General features: G+C 37.4%; 3 protein-coding genes across 5 annotated transcripts; 1 reads left to right on the forward strand and 2 right to left on the reverse strand.

The window, feature by feature from the left end:
- Nucleotides 1-6999: 6999 nt before the first annotated feature.
- Nucleotides 7000-8013, reverse strand: LOC139188640 (uncharacterized). The gene has a single exon (XM_070806278.1). It carries the CDS (start codon nt 8011-8013, stop codon nt 7000-7002), a length of 1014 nt encoding a protein of 337 aa, XP_070662379.1.
- Nucleotides 8014-10046: 2033 nt separating this feature from the next.
- On the forward strand, nt 10047-12830 carry LOC114823260 (uncharacterized). Of its 3 annotated transcripts, none has more exons than XM_070806785.1 (2): nt 10047-10477; nt 11308-12830. In XM_070806785.1, the coding sequence occupies exon 2, from the start codon at nt 11599-11601 to the stop codon at nt 12694-12696; it is 1098 nt and encodes a 365-aa protein (XP_070662886.1). In that variant the 5' UTR covers nt 10047-10477; nt 11308-11598; the 3' UTR covers nt 12697-12830. The 3 variants fall into 3 exon arrangements, with proteins under 3 accessions (XP_070662886.1, XP_028954570.2, XP_070662887.1); XM_029098737.2 differs by having other exon boundaries at nt 10050-10477; nt 11656-12830; XM_070806786.1 differs by lacking the exon at nt 10047-10477 and having other exon boundaries at nt 10718-11425; nt 11656-12830.
- On the reverse strand, nt 12767-14242 carry LOC139187675 (serine carboxypeptidase-like 20). Its single transcript, XM_070806280.1, has 6 exons — nt 14204-14242; nt 13727-13840; nt 13513-13625; nt 13228-13341; nt 13098-13143; nt 12767-12979 (listed from the first exon to the last, which is right to left on the reverse strand). Exons 1-6 carry the CDS (start codon nt 14240-14242, stop codon nt 12896-12898), a joined length of 510 nt encoding a protein of 169 aa, XP_070662381.1. The 3' UTR covers nt 12767-12895.
- Nucleotides 14243-14624: the final 382 nt, after the last annotated feature.

Here is a 14624-nt window from a genome sequence, read left to right on the forward strand (position 1 = left end):
TTACTAGAAGATTTAATAACATAGAATATTTAAGAAATCAAACCATGTTAGTTGTGTATCACTGAAAATGGGAAGATGTATACATCATGATGGAATTTTGATATCTCTCCAAGCCGATGGCAAAAGGCTCTGCTCAAATGCATATGCCCACCACCTTCATATTTCAACTTGTCATCATTCTCCACTGCATCAACATTCATGGTGACACGAATATCCGGCTTTATATCAATGGTTCTCCCATCCTTAACAAGCACTTTCGTAATCTCAATAACCTCAGGTAAAATAAACTTCAGCTGAGCCAAGTGACTAATTGTAAACCTCCTAAAAACCCAAATGAAGAAGAAAATCAGTCACTTTTTATGCCTAATTTATTTCTTCAGCAACCAACCAAACCAAATAACAAATTAAAAAGAAACCTTTCTCAGCACCTATCAATTAAACACTCAATTTTCTGGTGAAGATTGGTAAAACTTGGCATCAAACCCCTCAACTGCAATAATCAAATCGAAGCATCAAGCAATTGAAAAACTCACTCAAAATCTCATACCTGAACAAGAATGAAAAAAAAAAACCACACAAAAAAATCAATCAAAATCCACTAAAAATGTCAAGAACAAAATATGAAAACATAGTAAAGAACCAAAATTCACAAAACCTTACTTTTGCGGCAGCTTCTCAGAGGTGCCAACATAGGTCTCAGTCAGGTTTTCCTTGGACCAAGAATCGATCTTTCGTCTCGTAGATTGGATATGAGCCGCCTGTTGCTTTTGGGTATGCTCCCATAAGAACTTATGATAGAATTGTTATGGCTTCTCAGAGGTTTTGGAGCTCAGTGAGTCAATTTCTGCAACTCGAAGCTTTGGGTTTAAATGGAGTTTCTTCGATTTTGAAGGTTAGAGAGAGACTGGGTTTAGCAGTCCTTTAGGTTTCGAAGGAACTCATTGCGGAGAGAGAGAAAGAGCTTTGGAATTTGGAGTTGATAAAAAGTTGCCGATTTTGAAGGTGAGAGAGAGTAGTGGCTAAATGGCCAATTGAGGGCTTTTGGGTATTTTAATAGGGTTCTCTGGTGGCGGGAAAATTTTCCCGCTGCCTTCCTTGAAATAGATTCGTTGGGCAAATATTTCATCTCCCAAATCAAGAGAGCACTATTATTTGGGATAATGCTAGAGACACCAAATTTTTAAATTAAATTTTGTAAACCAAATGGCGTGGATGTTGCACGCAAGTTGCCTTTTACTACAATGGTGGAAATGTGTTGAGCCCTTGCATGACAGCGTAACCCCATTGGTTGCTAATCTAACATCTACTCTTACCAAATTTATCGTTTACAACAAAAAAAATGATGTGAATGTTGATGATTGGATTATAATTAAGTATCGATTATCGTGCTTGTGTCCTATTGGTGTGATATTATTTGGTTTGCATTGGCCTTCGATATGCTCCATTCAACAAGATTTTATAGTATATAGCCAAATAAGTTTCCTAAATTTATAAATGTTAATTTTTATGAAATTATTCAAATAGAGCAAAAACTCTATTTTAATAGAACCAACTATCCTCAAAATTAAAACCTAATTACACCTAAAAACTAAAACCCTTATTTTGTGAGAGGAGGGAGAGTGGCCATTGCAGAACAGTGCGGCCATTGCAAAACAACACATTGTTGAAGAAACCAAGAACCATGAATGTATGTCAACTGCACCATTGCGGAAACTGAAATACATTTTGGTTTGGCGACAATAAGCACACATGTTGAAGAATACATTAATTTATTAGAATCATTGGGAGACATAAAAACAGCCATTAAATCAATACATTGTTTTGATGACAATTTTCATCAAAACAATTACGTCAAATTTTGGGGGTGGGATATGAGAATGCTCAAACCCTACAAGTGTAAAAAGCAAAAATGAAAGAACATAAAATGCATCTATTGGCGTTTTGTTTCTTTTTTATTTGAATTGGAGGGCGCATTGGTTTTTTAAGCGAATTTTTGGCTATTATTATAAATTTTATAAAAATTGACAATTATTTTTGGAAGCATGATTAATGTTGAGATTTGTTGATATTTTATTGTAGATTTCGAATCAACTTTATCAGTGTCATTCGTAGCAAAATACTATTCTTTGATGACCAAATTCATACTTGTACTTCTACTAGTTTACCCAACCTTGTTAATGTTTCATGTGAGAATATGGATGGTAATTTACATGCGAAGACTACTAAGATGACGGTTTTGTTCTTAAATCTCACGTTTGGTAAATGGATAAACTTTCATGTTAATCTAAGTTTGGGATACTTTTTTTCATTTTATATAAAATATCTTCTTCAACAAAATAAAAACTATAGTTCAAAAATCAAATCTAGCAAATACACAAAAATTAACACCTAGTTTGTTGGGCCAGTCATGACACGATTGAAATAAAGTTCAAATTTGTCTTCTTGAAATCTTTTTATCTCTTACAAAAGAGCGTTTGTCTTTGCATTAAAAAAATTATTCCTTTTTAATATCAAAAGTGGGTACTTTTGCTTTCGAAGTCCCTACTTTGGAAGGAAGTTTGTTTTTTTAAGGGTTCTTTAGATATTGGTCCTAAAAAAAATCATGATTTCTAAATATAAACCTACATATAATTGAACATCCAACAAAAATTCAAAAGTCAAATAAACTGCCACATGAGAATATAAGTAACCTACTATTACAAATTATTTACAATTTTTGCCACACCATTTTACACTGTATCTCACACTTGAATTTTAGCTTCAATCAAGGGCCTTAAAATCTGATTAATCATCCTGACTGTTATAAAAATGTAAAAGTTATAGAGAGATAACCTTTATTCGGGACAGGAACAAAGCAGTTGCAGAGTATTATACCAACACAAGCTGTTGCAGAGGAAGTAATGTATATTATTGATATTAGATATTTTTCTTTTCCTTTTTTCTCTCTCTGCTTTGTTGAACATTCGTAAAGCTCTATTTATAGAGCATCACCATGGAAACAAACAAAAACACTGTTAAACATATGACATGTTTACTGTATGCATGTGGGCATACATATTATACTATTTACAACACTCCCCTTTGGATGCCCACATATCAACATCAGTTGCCTCATTAAAACCTTGCTTGGAAAAACCCTGTGGGAAAAAAAACATAGCGAAGGAAAAAGAGTACAACTTTATCCGGATGGTGTTGAGCATACTTATGTTGCCTCGCTAAAACCTTGATAGGAAAAACCCAGTGGGAAAAATCCTAAGCGAAGGAAAAAGAGTACAACATGCATGTATCATGGATGCTCCCCCTGAATTGGATCTCCCCCTGATTCTGCATTCTTCAAATTTGTAAGCCGACGTAATCCGATTCCCTGCACCAGCTTCTGAAATATGCACTTTGGTAGAGATTTGGTGAACAAGTCTGCTAAATTTTCATTGGAACGGATTTGTCTGACTTCAATAACTTTAGCCTTCTGAAGCTCATGTGCGCTGAAAAATCTTGGAGATATGTGTTTAGTCTTATCACCTTTGATAAATCCTTCCTTCATCTGGGCGACACCGGCTGCATTATCTTCATGGATGACAGTTGGAGTGTCTGTCTTTGAAGGTAGACCACATGAATTCCGGATGTGATGGATCATTGATCTTAACCAAGAACATTCACGACTTGCTTCATGTAGAGCAATTATTTCCGAATGATTGGAAGATGTTGCAACTAGCGTTTGCTTCGTTGATCGCCATGAAATTGCAGTATCTCCATTAGTGAACACATATCCATTTTGTGAGCGGGCTTTATGCGGATCGGAAAGAAAACCAGCATCTGCGTATCCAACAAGGATTTGTTCATTTGTGGGCTTGTCTGAGTAGAAGAGACCAATATCTGTTGTCCCACGAAGGTATCGTAGGACATCTTTGACTCCCTTCCAATGACGAATTGTTGGAGCAGAGTTGTACCTGGCTAACAAGTTAACTGAAAAAGCTATATCTGGTCTAGTACATTGTGCTAAATACAATAAAGCACCTATTACGCTCAAATATGGTACTTCTGGACCAAGGACCAGTTCATCATCTTCCTTTGGACGGAATGGATCTTTCTTAATGTCTAAAGAACGAACGACCATTGGGGTGCTAAGTGGATAAGCCTTGTCCATGCCAAATCGCTTCAGTATTTTTTCAATGTAAGCTGATTGATGGACCAAAATTCCACTAACACAATGCTCGATCTGCAGGCCTAGACAATATTTGGTTTTCCCAAGGTCTTTCATTTCAAATTCGCTTTTCAGATATTCAGCAGTTTTATGGAGCTCTTCAGGAGTCCCAACTAAGTTCATATCATCAACATATACTGCCACTATAGCAAATCCAGAGTTGGATTTCTTAATGAACACACAAGGGCAGATGACATTGTTGATATATCCTTCTTTAATCAAATACTCACTGAGACGATTATACCATATTCGCCCAGATTGTTTCAGCCCATATAGTGATCGCCTTAATTTGATTGAGAACATACCCCGTGGTTTGTTTGTTGCTTCAGGCAACTTAAGTCCTTCTGGGACTTTCATGTATATGTCAGTATCTAATTCTCCATATAGATACGCGGTGATGACATCCATAAGTCGCATGTCAAGTTTTTCTAAAATCACCAAACTTATTAAGTAACGGAACGTAATTGTGTCCATTACAGGAGAGTATGTCTCCTCATAATCAATTCCAGGTCTTTGTGAAAAGCCTTGTGCAACGAGTCGTGCTTTGTATCTAGCAATCTCGTTTTTCTCATTGCGTTTCCTTGTAAATACCCATTTGTAACCTACGGGGTTTACATCAGTTGGGGTTTGGACTACTGGTCCAAAAACACTTCGCCTTTCCAAGGAATTTAATTCTGTCTGGATTGCATCTTTCCACTTAGGCCAATCTTGTCTCTGTTTGCATTCATCAACAGAGCGGGGCTCAATATCATCACTTAATATGATTTCAGTGGCTACTGCGAATGCAAACATATCGTCAATGATTATTTCATTCTGATCCCACAATTCATTAGTACATGCATAATTTATGGAGATTTCTTTGCTTTCATGTACTTCTATCTCTTCAGGGCCATTTTCTTCTTCTGGAAGTCCAGAGTCATGAATTGTGGATTTGTCATTTACTCTCTCTTCCTGAATGATTTCATTTGGATTCAGTTGTGCCCTCGTCTTTCTCTTTCGAGGGGCTGAATCTTTTAAACCTGGTGGTCTACCACGCTTCAGGCGTGCACCAGATGAATCATTCGCTGCCACTTTATTTTTTCCAACAGGGACATCAATTCTGGCAGGTGCATTTGCAGCTGGTATATGCGATTTTGTCACTTTCATAGCGTCATTAAATGCATCTGGCATTTGATTGGCAATGCATTGAAGATGAACGATCCTTTTCACTTCATTTTCACATTGAATGGTTCGATGATCAAAGTGAGACAAGGTGGGAACAACCCATGTCAGCTTTTTCCATTCTTCTGGAACGGTCTTTTCTCCCCCTAACGATGGGAAGACTGTCTCATCAAAATGACAATCAACAAAACGAGCTGTAAACATATCACCTGTCAAGGGTTCCAAATATCTAATAATAGATGGTGAATCAAAACCCACATAAATTCCCAGTCTACGCTGAGGTCCCATTTTAGTGCGTTGCGGGGGTGCAATAGGCACATAAACAGCACAACCAAAAACTCATAAATGTGAAATGTTTGGCTGATGTCCAAACACGAGTTGTATTGAGGAGTATTGGTGGTTGGCTATAGGTCTCAATCGAACCAATGATGCAGCATATAGAATGGCATGTCCCCATACAGAAACTGGCAATTTGGTTTTCATAATCAGAGTGCGGGCTATTAACTGAAGCCGCTTGATCAATGTTTCTGCTAAACCATTTTGAGTATGGACATGAGGAACAGGGTGTTCAACATCAATGCCCAATGTCATGCAGTAATCATCAAAGGTTTGAGACGTAAATTCACCAGCGTTATCAAGTCGGATTGATTTAATGGGATAATCTGGGAATTGTGCTCGTAACTTAGTTATCTGAGCAAGAAGTCTCGCAAAAGCTACATTCCGAGTAGACAAGAGACAAACATGTGACCATCTGGTGGATGCATCAACCAAAACCATAAAATATCGAAATGGTCCACAAGATGGTTGAATAGGTCCACAGATATCCTCTTGAATTCTTTGTAGAAATGATGGGGATTCAGCATCAACCTTTAGTTGTGATGGTCTAATTACCAACTTCCCTTGAGAACAAGCCTTGCAAGGGTTATCATTTGAGATAGCAATGTCTCTGCTCAATAATGGATGTCCATTAGAGTTGGTAATGATCCTACGCATCATGGTGGATCTTGGATGACCCAGACGGTCATGCCAAAGCATGTAAACCTTTGAATCAATGAACTTCTGGTTCATGATAGTATGTGATTCAACTGTCCTTATGTATGTATAATATAATCCACTCGAAAAACCATGCAACTTCTCCAATATACGCTTCTGGGTATCATTGGAGGTAATGCATAGATACTCCACATTTTTTGCACTTTTCGTTTCAATGTGGTATCCATTTAGACGTATGTCTTTGAAACTCAACAAATTTCGAGTAGATCGAGTAGCATACAATGCATTTTGTATGAACAATATTGTTCCATTTGGTAACATAATCTGGGCTTTCCCTGAGCCTTCAATCACATCTGAATGTCCTGATATTGTTGTTACCCCTACTTTTGTAAGCATTAAGCTTGAGAAATACTTTCGATCACGAAGTATTGTATGTGTGGTTGCACTGTCTGCAAGACAAATATCTCCGCCATTTCTCATGTTCTGAGAATAACCACAGTTTTTATCCATGCTTTCTGAGTAAATGGAATCACAGTTAACAAACAATTTATAACAGGAAATTTACATGCCATTTTTATTGAATCTGAAAAACTAGTTTTAGACAACAAGTTCAGCATAATAAAAGTACATCAAACATAAACGATTTAGTCGAACCGATATACTTCATTCCCCCTTTCCATAATGAAGTCTGAAACATCTAGGTGAGTTGCGTCAAATTGCCCTGATAAATCAAACACTAGATCAGGTATATCCATTTGTTTAGCCTGGTCGAGAAAATTGGTCTCGACACCCTTCTTCTTAAGGGAGGCTTGATACAACTCCATCAGATGTTTTGGGGTACGACAAGTTCGCACCCAATGCCCATTGCCACCACACCTATGGCAGGCTCCTTCAGAGTTCCTGGGAGCATTGGTCATGTTAGCTTTGCCTTTGTGACGATTCACATTTTTGAAGCTCGGGCCAAAATTATGCCTCTGAACCTGGTTGTGAAACTGACCACCATGGTTCTTGCCTTTCCTATTCCATCGACCTCGTTTGTGGCCACGTCCTTGTTTATGATAATTACCACCAGAGGATGTGGCGTTCACTTTGAGGGAAGCAGCATTTACTTCTGGGAATGGTGCAGATCCAGTAGGTCGGGAATTATGGTTTTTCATCAGGAGCTCATTGTTCTGTTCAGCTACCAGGAGCACATATATCAGCTGATTGTATTCAGTGTAGCCTCGCGCTCTATACTGCTGCTGCAGGAGCACGTTATTGGCATGAAATGTGTTGTAAGTCTTTTCCAGCAACATTTCATCAGTAATGGTATCCCCACAGAGCTTCATCTGAGAGGTAATCCTGAACAACGCAGAATTGTACTCCGCCATTGATTTGAAATCCTGAATTCTCAGGTGAGACCACTCATAGCGAGCTTTTGGAAGAATCACCGTTGTCTGGTGATTGTATATGCTTCGCAAGGCCTCCCAGAGAGCTAACGGATCTTCAACCGTTAAGTTAGCCTTCGCCTGATTTTGAGAAGATGAGCTGCTTTCTTCCCTGATGGTATCTCCAAGATTCCCTGCTTCCAGATAGATCTTGGTATCAAGTACCCAAGTAAGGTAATTCTTCCCGGTAATGTCCAGGGCAACATATTCAAGCTTAGCCAAGTTCGTCATTTTCTTTTTTGAAAGAAAATGAGATGTGTAAGAACTTGCAGTAATATGTATTCCTAGAGGAATGTGATGTTAGAACTTCTGGTTCTTACAAATTTTTCATTTTGATCTTCAGACCAAAATGATAAGCACTCGAAACTTCTGGCTCGAGATTTTCAGGGTGAATGAGAAGGGCGATTGTACCGCACCATTCTCATTGAAAGAATGTAACATGGAATGGGCGATTAGTCTGCACCACTCAAGTAGCAAGAAAATTGAAATACGCAGAGCAGGGTGGGCGATTATACCGCTCCACCTGAAATTTGAAGTAAAAGTAGATCTGCAGTCCAAGATAGGCGATGATACCGCACCATCTTGGATCACAGTAAGATGAAATTTGCAGTTCAAGATGGGCGATTGTACCGCACCATCTTGGATTGCAGTAAAATCAATATAAATACTATGTTAGTAATCAATATCCAAACCAAACAAGTAATCAAAGATGTATGTAACCGCTAGTTGGAGAACTACGAACAGGCATGGAGCAAATAGTTCGTTGTGAGGATATACCGCGCAGTTGAGGCAGATGAAGAAGATGAACAGGAAAAACCTTAGAGGAAACATTTTTTTTTTGTTCGGCGGAGAGAAATGAGAGAATGATTTCCTTTATTGTTTAGTGAATGTAAATGAGACATGGTTATACTTAGAGACTCGTGCTGATAACGTGTTATAAAAATGTAAAAGTTATAGAGAGATAACCTTTATTTGGGACAGGAACGAAGCAGTTGCAGAGTATTATACCAACACAAGCTGTTGCAGAGGAAGTAATGAATATTATTGCTATTAGATATTTTTCTTTTCCTTTTTCTCTCTCTGCTTTGTTAAACATTCGTAAAGCTCTATTTATAGAGCATCGCCATGGAAACAAACAAAAACACTGTTAAACATATGACATGTTTACAGTATGCATGTGGGCATACATATTATACTATTTACAACACTGACCATTTATTTATTTATTTTCTACAACAATCTAGTGCATTACATTAAATCATGACTACATTGTTATTCAGGGTAAATTATTCTCCTTATATATAATAGTAAAACATCTCTACTAATTTACCTATATAAATAGTATTGCCCTATAGTTGGTTATTTACCTACAGTTTATACACATTCTCATATTTCTTTTGGCAATTTACCTACGATATATGCAAATAATATTTTCATATTTCGTTGGTATTTTACCTATAATGCAAGTAGGTAAATTGTGTACGTGATACCAATTTACCTACATTTTTTATGTGAACCAAATATTCTACACTGTATATGTAAATAATTTACCTATAGTTGGCTTTTTTTTCTTTTTCTTTATCCTAAAATTAATTTACTTGCAACTTTATCTCCATTAATTTATATACTTTTACTTTGACAACAATTTTTTTTATATATTTTTAAATTACAATAATTCACCTATATATAATATGGACTCATTGTAATGGTAAATTGGAATTCGAGTGTGCGAACTATAGGCTTTTCTCCGTTTTAAATGTGGTAAGGAAAGATTGAATCAACAAATCCGTAAATTTGTGACAATTCGAAATTGATTGTCAAATTGATACTATCACGGATCCAAACCAACAAATCCCTACATTTATATGTAAAATATTATTTTGGGTAAATTTTGTATAAAATCAATAAAAAGTTACAATATTAACAATAGATCAACAATATTTATATTAATTATAAATAGGTCAATCATGTATTATAATACTTAAATGCCTTTAAAATAAACAATAATTACAAAATCTGTCACTACAGCTGTCACCCACTTGAAATGACACATTGTTTCTCATATATTAATATTTTGGAATATGTCAATATGAATTCAAACACTACAATGTAGTGTCTGTTTCTTGATTTTGTTTTTCACATTTGGATTCAGACGTTGCGTAGCAGTGTCCACTTCCTAGTTTTGTTTTTCACATTTGGATTCAAATTGGGCACCTCCCTAAATTCCTTTCAAATTTACTGTCAACGTCTGAAACATATAAAGCAGCACCAAAGTTTCCGTCAATTCGAAATGTGAGACCAATCCAATAATCCATACAACAAAAAGATGCATACCCAAATCAAAATCAATCAAAACACATTGGAAAATCATCGCAAACTAAACGGAAAACAAAACCCACCAGGAAGAAACTCACAGATTGAGCTATCAAAAAACGAAAACAAAGCCGACCCAGATGAGAAAAACCGAACCTTTTCAACAGGAAGAGTAAAACAAGCCGTGTCAACAGCGGCCACAAGGAGGAGGAGGAGGAGAGCAATCCTGAGCGCGAAACCCCAAGTGAACGCCGTGGAAAACCTCCGACCCCAAGACCTGCACTCGTCGTCGTCGTCGTCGTCGTTGTAAATAGGTTGCTTCAACGACAAGCGAGGCCTCAATCCCCAAGGGTTTGCCAGATTTGATTCGGCTCCAAAAGATGTGAGCTTCCTGCCTCTTTTTTTTCTGGGTACCCACTGTTTTTGTTTCCTTGCGTTCTTATCTTATCTGCCTGATTAGATTGAGAAATCTTCCGAGATTAATTGGGAATTTCAGATGATTAGGAAGGCACAGAAAGTCCTAGAAAAATTACATTGTATAACTATTTATATGGGCTTGACACCATGTAACATTTCTTATTGACCTATATCTAATTAACAAAAATATTTCATTGATTAAGTTCAAAAATAAAATTGACCATTGATATATGATTCATTAGTAAAAATTTTATTGACCTTTTACTAAATTTCCTTATTATTTTTGTAAAATCATTAATTCCCCTTTACAATTTGCTTAGAATTAATTGTGTACATTAAACATTTAAATGAGGGTATGTTAGGCATCTGAAAAATTTTAAATGGGTATAGTCAAACATAATTAATGAATTTGCTTATTTAGAGTCTAGTCAATGAGTTTTATTCGAGCAAAAAACGTATTTTGGGTTTTATATGGAAAAAATTGAATTTCAAGGGTTAAAGTTATATTTTCAGTTTTTCTTCTAATCACAAAAACAAATGTTCAAGTCCAAACATAAATCTCATTTAGACATATGAGCGGAGATGGATATCGTTTTTTAATTGGATTAGGAGATTGCATGCAGTCTAAGTTAGGGAAAATCATTCCTATTCAGTGTAGGATTAGTAAACATGAAACCAAAACCCTATATATATTCATTCACCACATCAACAATTTCACCCACCACAATCTTTGCATCCTAATATTTGGTTTGAGCTTGGAACTTCTCACGAATCACGATGAACGTACACCGCCAGAAGAACGCACAACGGCAGAAGGGTTCGGGTGCGTCGATCGTGACGAGAGCAAGAGAGAATTCGGGTGCGTCGATTGTGCCGAGAGCAAGAGAGAAACGTCCGCCGCTAAGAGAGAGAGGTATACCTTATGATCAGATTGATGTCTCAGACATTGATTTTTTCATTTACTTGGCTCCGAAACCGGAAGAGATTGAGCTTTCCTCTCACTTGAATCGGTTGTCTTGGTCGAAGGGGTCCGATCGAGAGGCGGCGCTGGCCTCGTTAATCAAGCGATTAATTAAAAAGGATTTCATGGATGATTATGACTATCTGGAAGGAAATTTAATAACTTTTACATTTTTTCTACAGAGATGCTTTAATTTCCAGAAAAAGGATTCGGCTTCCCTCTTAGAGAAGCAGCTTTCGCTTCATACCATAGGCTTGCTGGCCCTGATCGTCGAGGGCGAGGATAAAATGTCCGAAATCTACGGACAGTTGCTTCCCCTGATTTCCATGTCTCTGGAATCGGGACATGAACCGGCGGTGAAGCTGCTGCAATGCTTGGCTGTTGTGAGTTTCTTTGGTGCAACTAACTCGGAGGAGACTGAAACTGCAATGCAGGTTGTTTGGAATTTTATCAGTGCTCCGGAATCTGCGAAAGAGCTTTTGCCAGAGGTTCTGGTTGCCGGAATATATGCTTGGATGTTTCTTCTTACAAGCATGGAGGGATGGCGGCTCAGCTACAACTACTGGAATGGGGCGATTTCTTACTTCTGTAATCTGTTAGAGCACGGCGATAAATCAGTATGTGTGGCGGCTACTGAAGCTCTAGCTTTGATATTTGAGACTGGTAGTTTGGACAAGTTCTGGAGATCTGAAGAAAAGGTTCCGAGCACGATCAAGTATTCGAATTTGCAACAATTGCTGACAGGGAATGTTTTGACGAAACTCAAGTCTGTTTACCCAAACATGGGAGGTGATGTGAATGCTGCGAAGAAAGTCCGCCAAATTATGATTTATTTTCAGAATTTTTGCTGCCCGGGAGCATCTGTAGCGGTCAATGGGATTGATCTGAAGTTATCGTCATGGTACCAGATGATTCAGTGGCAGTTTTTGAAGGGTTTTATAGCTGACGGGTTTGAACTACACATGAAGGAAAATGAGAAGCTGTGGAGGGTGTTCAATTTTGATCCATACGAAGTCGCCGAGGTTGGTGAAGAATTGTATGCGTCTACTACTGATAAGAGCAGGACCCGTTTCTTTTTACCGAAAGAAAGAGATCCGTACTTGCTAACGAAGGAAGCTACAAAGAAGGAGAGGGTTTGGAGGAACTCTCATTTAGACAAGGCGAGAACGCAGTTGATGAACAAACAACGCCGTTTGTCGCAGGAACTGAACAGCTGGATCTAGTTCATGGCAGAGTTGTTAGCTTTAATTCTTGTTTGTTAGCATTTCAGAGATCATTTCTAGAGAAAGAATGTTAGCAGAGTCAATGTAAAAGTAGTTTAATTCAATAGTAATGCAAACATTTCTTTTTCTGACCATATGATTTATTCTCTCTAAAATTTGTGTAGCATAAGCAATAAATAGCAACATCGCTCTCGCTCTCTTATTGTGGTTTTCCAGCCAAAAACCGGCTAAACAAATCAAACGCCTCTCGTGGTTTGTACTCTGGAACTGTATGTCCAGACCCCTGCACCAATACATTAAAACGAATGTATTAAAATCGCAACTGAATCCAATCAAAAGGACCAGCTAGTACAGTTTCAGTATAGCCTATCGTAGAAAGAAAAACATTTTCGTGCGCTGACCTTTACAGTTAGAAAGGTGAGGTTATTCTCGTAACCCTGTGTGTACCTGCGGCCATTTACATTCGATTATTCACTACACCAGTACCATATTTCACAATGTTTGATGTCGGAAATACGTAATAGTATTTACCCAGCAACTTGTCCGTTCGAAGTCCATGGCCTCCATTCATCCACAATCTTATAACCAAGTGATCTAGTCCATGCTTCACTCCCAGTGAAAGGAACACACATATCATGATCACCGCTGCCACAAAAAATCGAACAGGAATGCATATCATTTATAACATTCAATTTTCATTTACTTCTCCCATTTTAGCGCAATCAAAGCGAACATTGTAGCGAAGGTGAAAAGAAAGCTTTATAGAATTTTCGACAGGCATGACTTTAATAGATGACATTGTAATTGCAGATTTACCTATATATAAGTGCCCGATAACCCTTTGCAGTGAGGTTCTTGTGGTACTTGATCATACATCCAGAATCATGATAAAATTCGATTCTGCTTGTGCATAATTCCCATGGAAAATCCTACATAGTGCAAAAAGGATTTCAAAAAGCTATAATGCTTCTGCAGTCGCATCCCCTTGATGGGAGATTTTAAATGCTTCTGGTTGCTTAACTGTGTGTACACCAGTCAATGCCTCGGGAGATGATGATAAGGAACACTTAATCGTATCTTGATGCATATGTTGCTCTGCACAATTGAATGGTTGGGGCAGAGTTTCTTCTAGAATTTCATAACCCTGAAAGCATAAAACCCATTTTCAAACCAATAAAACATATCTTGAATTGCTAAGTAGCTTGTTAGAAAAGAGTGTAACAAGGAATAAGCTCAAACTTTTGAAACCAGTCAAACAAACAAAAATCTCAGAGATTGCTCAGAACATCCAATGTAAAAATGGATTCCATTAACCTCAAATCTTACTAAAAGATTCAATAACATAGAATACCTAAGAAATTAAACCATGTTAGTTGTGTACCACTGAAAATGAGTAGATCTATACCTCAAGATGGGATTTTGAAATCTCTCCAAGCCGATGGTGGAAGGCTCTCCTTAAATGCATATGCCCATCACCTTCCTATTTCAACTTGTCGTCATTCTCTACTGCATCAACTTTCATGGTGACACGAAGATCCGGCTTCATATTATTGGTTATCCCATCCTTAACAAGCACTTTCGTAATCTCAACAACCTTCGGTAAAACAAACTTCAACTAAGCCAAGTGACTAATTCTAAACCTCCTAAAAAACCAGATGAAGAAATAAAATCAATCACTTTTTATGCCTAATTTATTTCTTCAGCAACCAACCAAACCAAATAACAAATTAAAAAGAAACCTTTCTCAATACCTATCAGTTAAACACTTGATTTTTGGGCAAAGATTGGTAAAACTTGGCATCAAACCCCTCAACTGCAACAATCGAATCGAAGCATCCAAGCAATTGAAAAACTCACTCAAAATCTCGTACCTACAACAACAACGAAAAAAACCCACACAAAAAAGAAATCAATCAAAATCCACCAAA

The sequence above is a fragment of the Malus domestica genome, chromosome 10 (genome assembly GCF_042453785.1).
Source record: "Malus domestica chromosome 10, GDT2T_hap1".
In the NCBI taxonomy this organism is placed as follows: domain Eukaryota; kingdom Viridiplantae; phylum Streptophyta; class Magnoliopsida; order Rosales; family Rosaceae; genus Malus; species Malus domestica.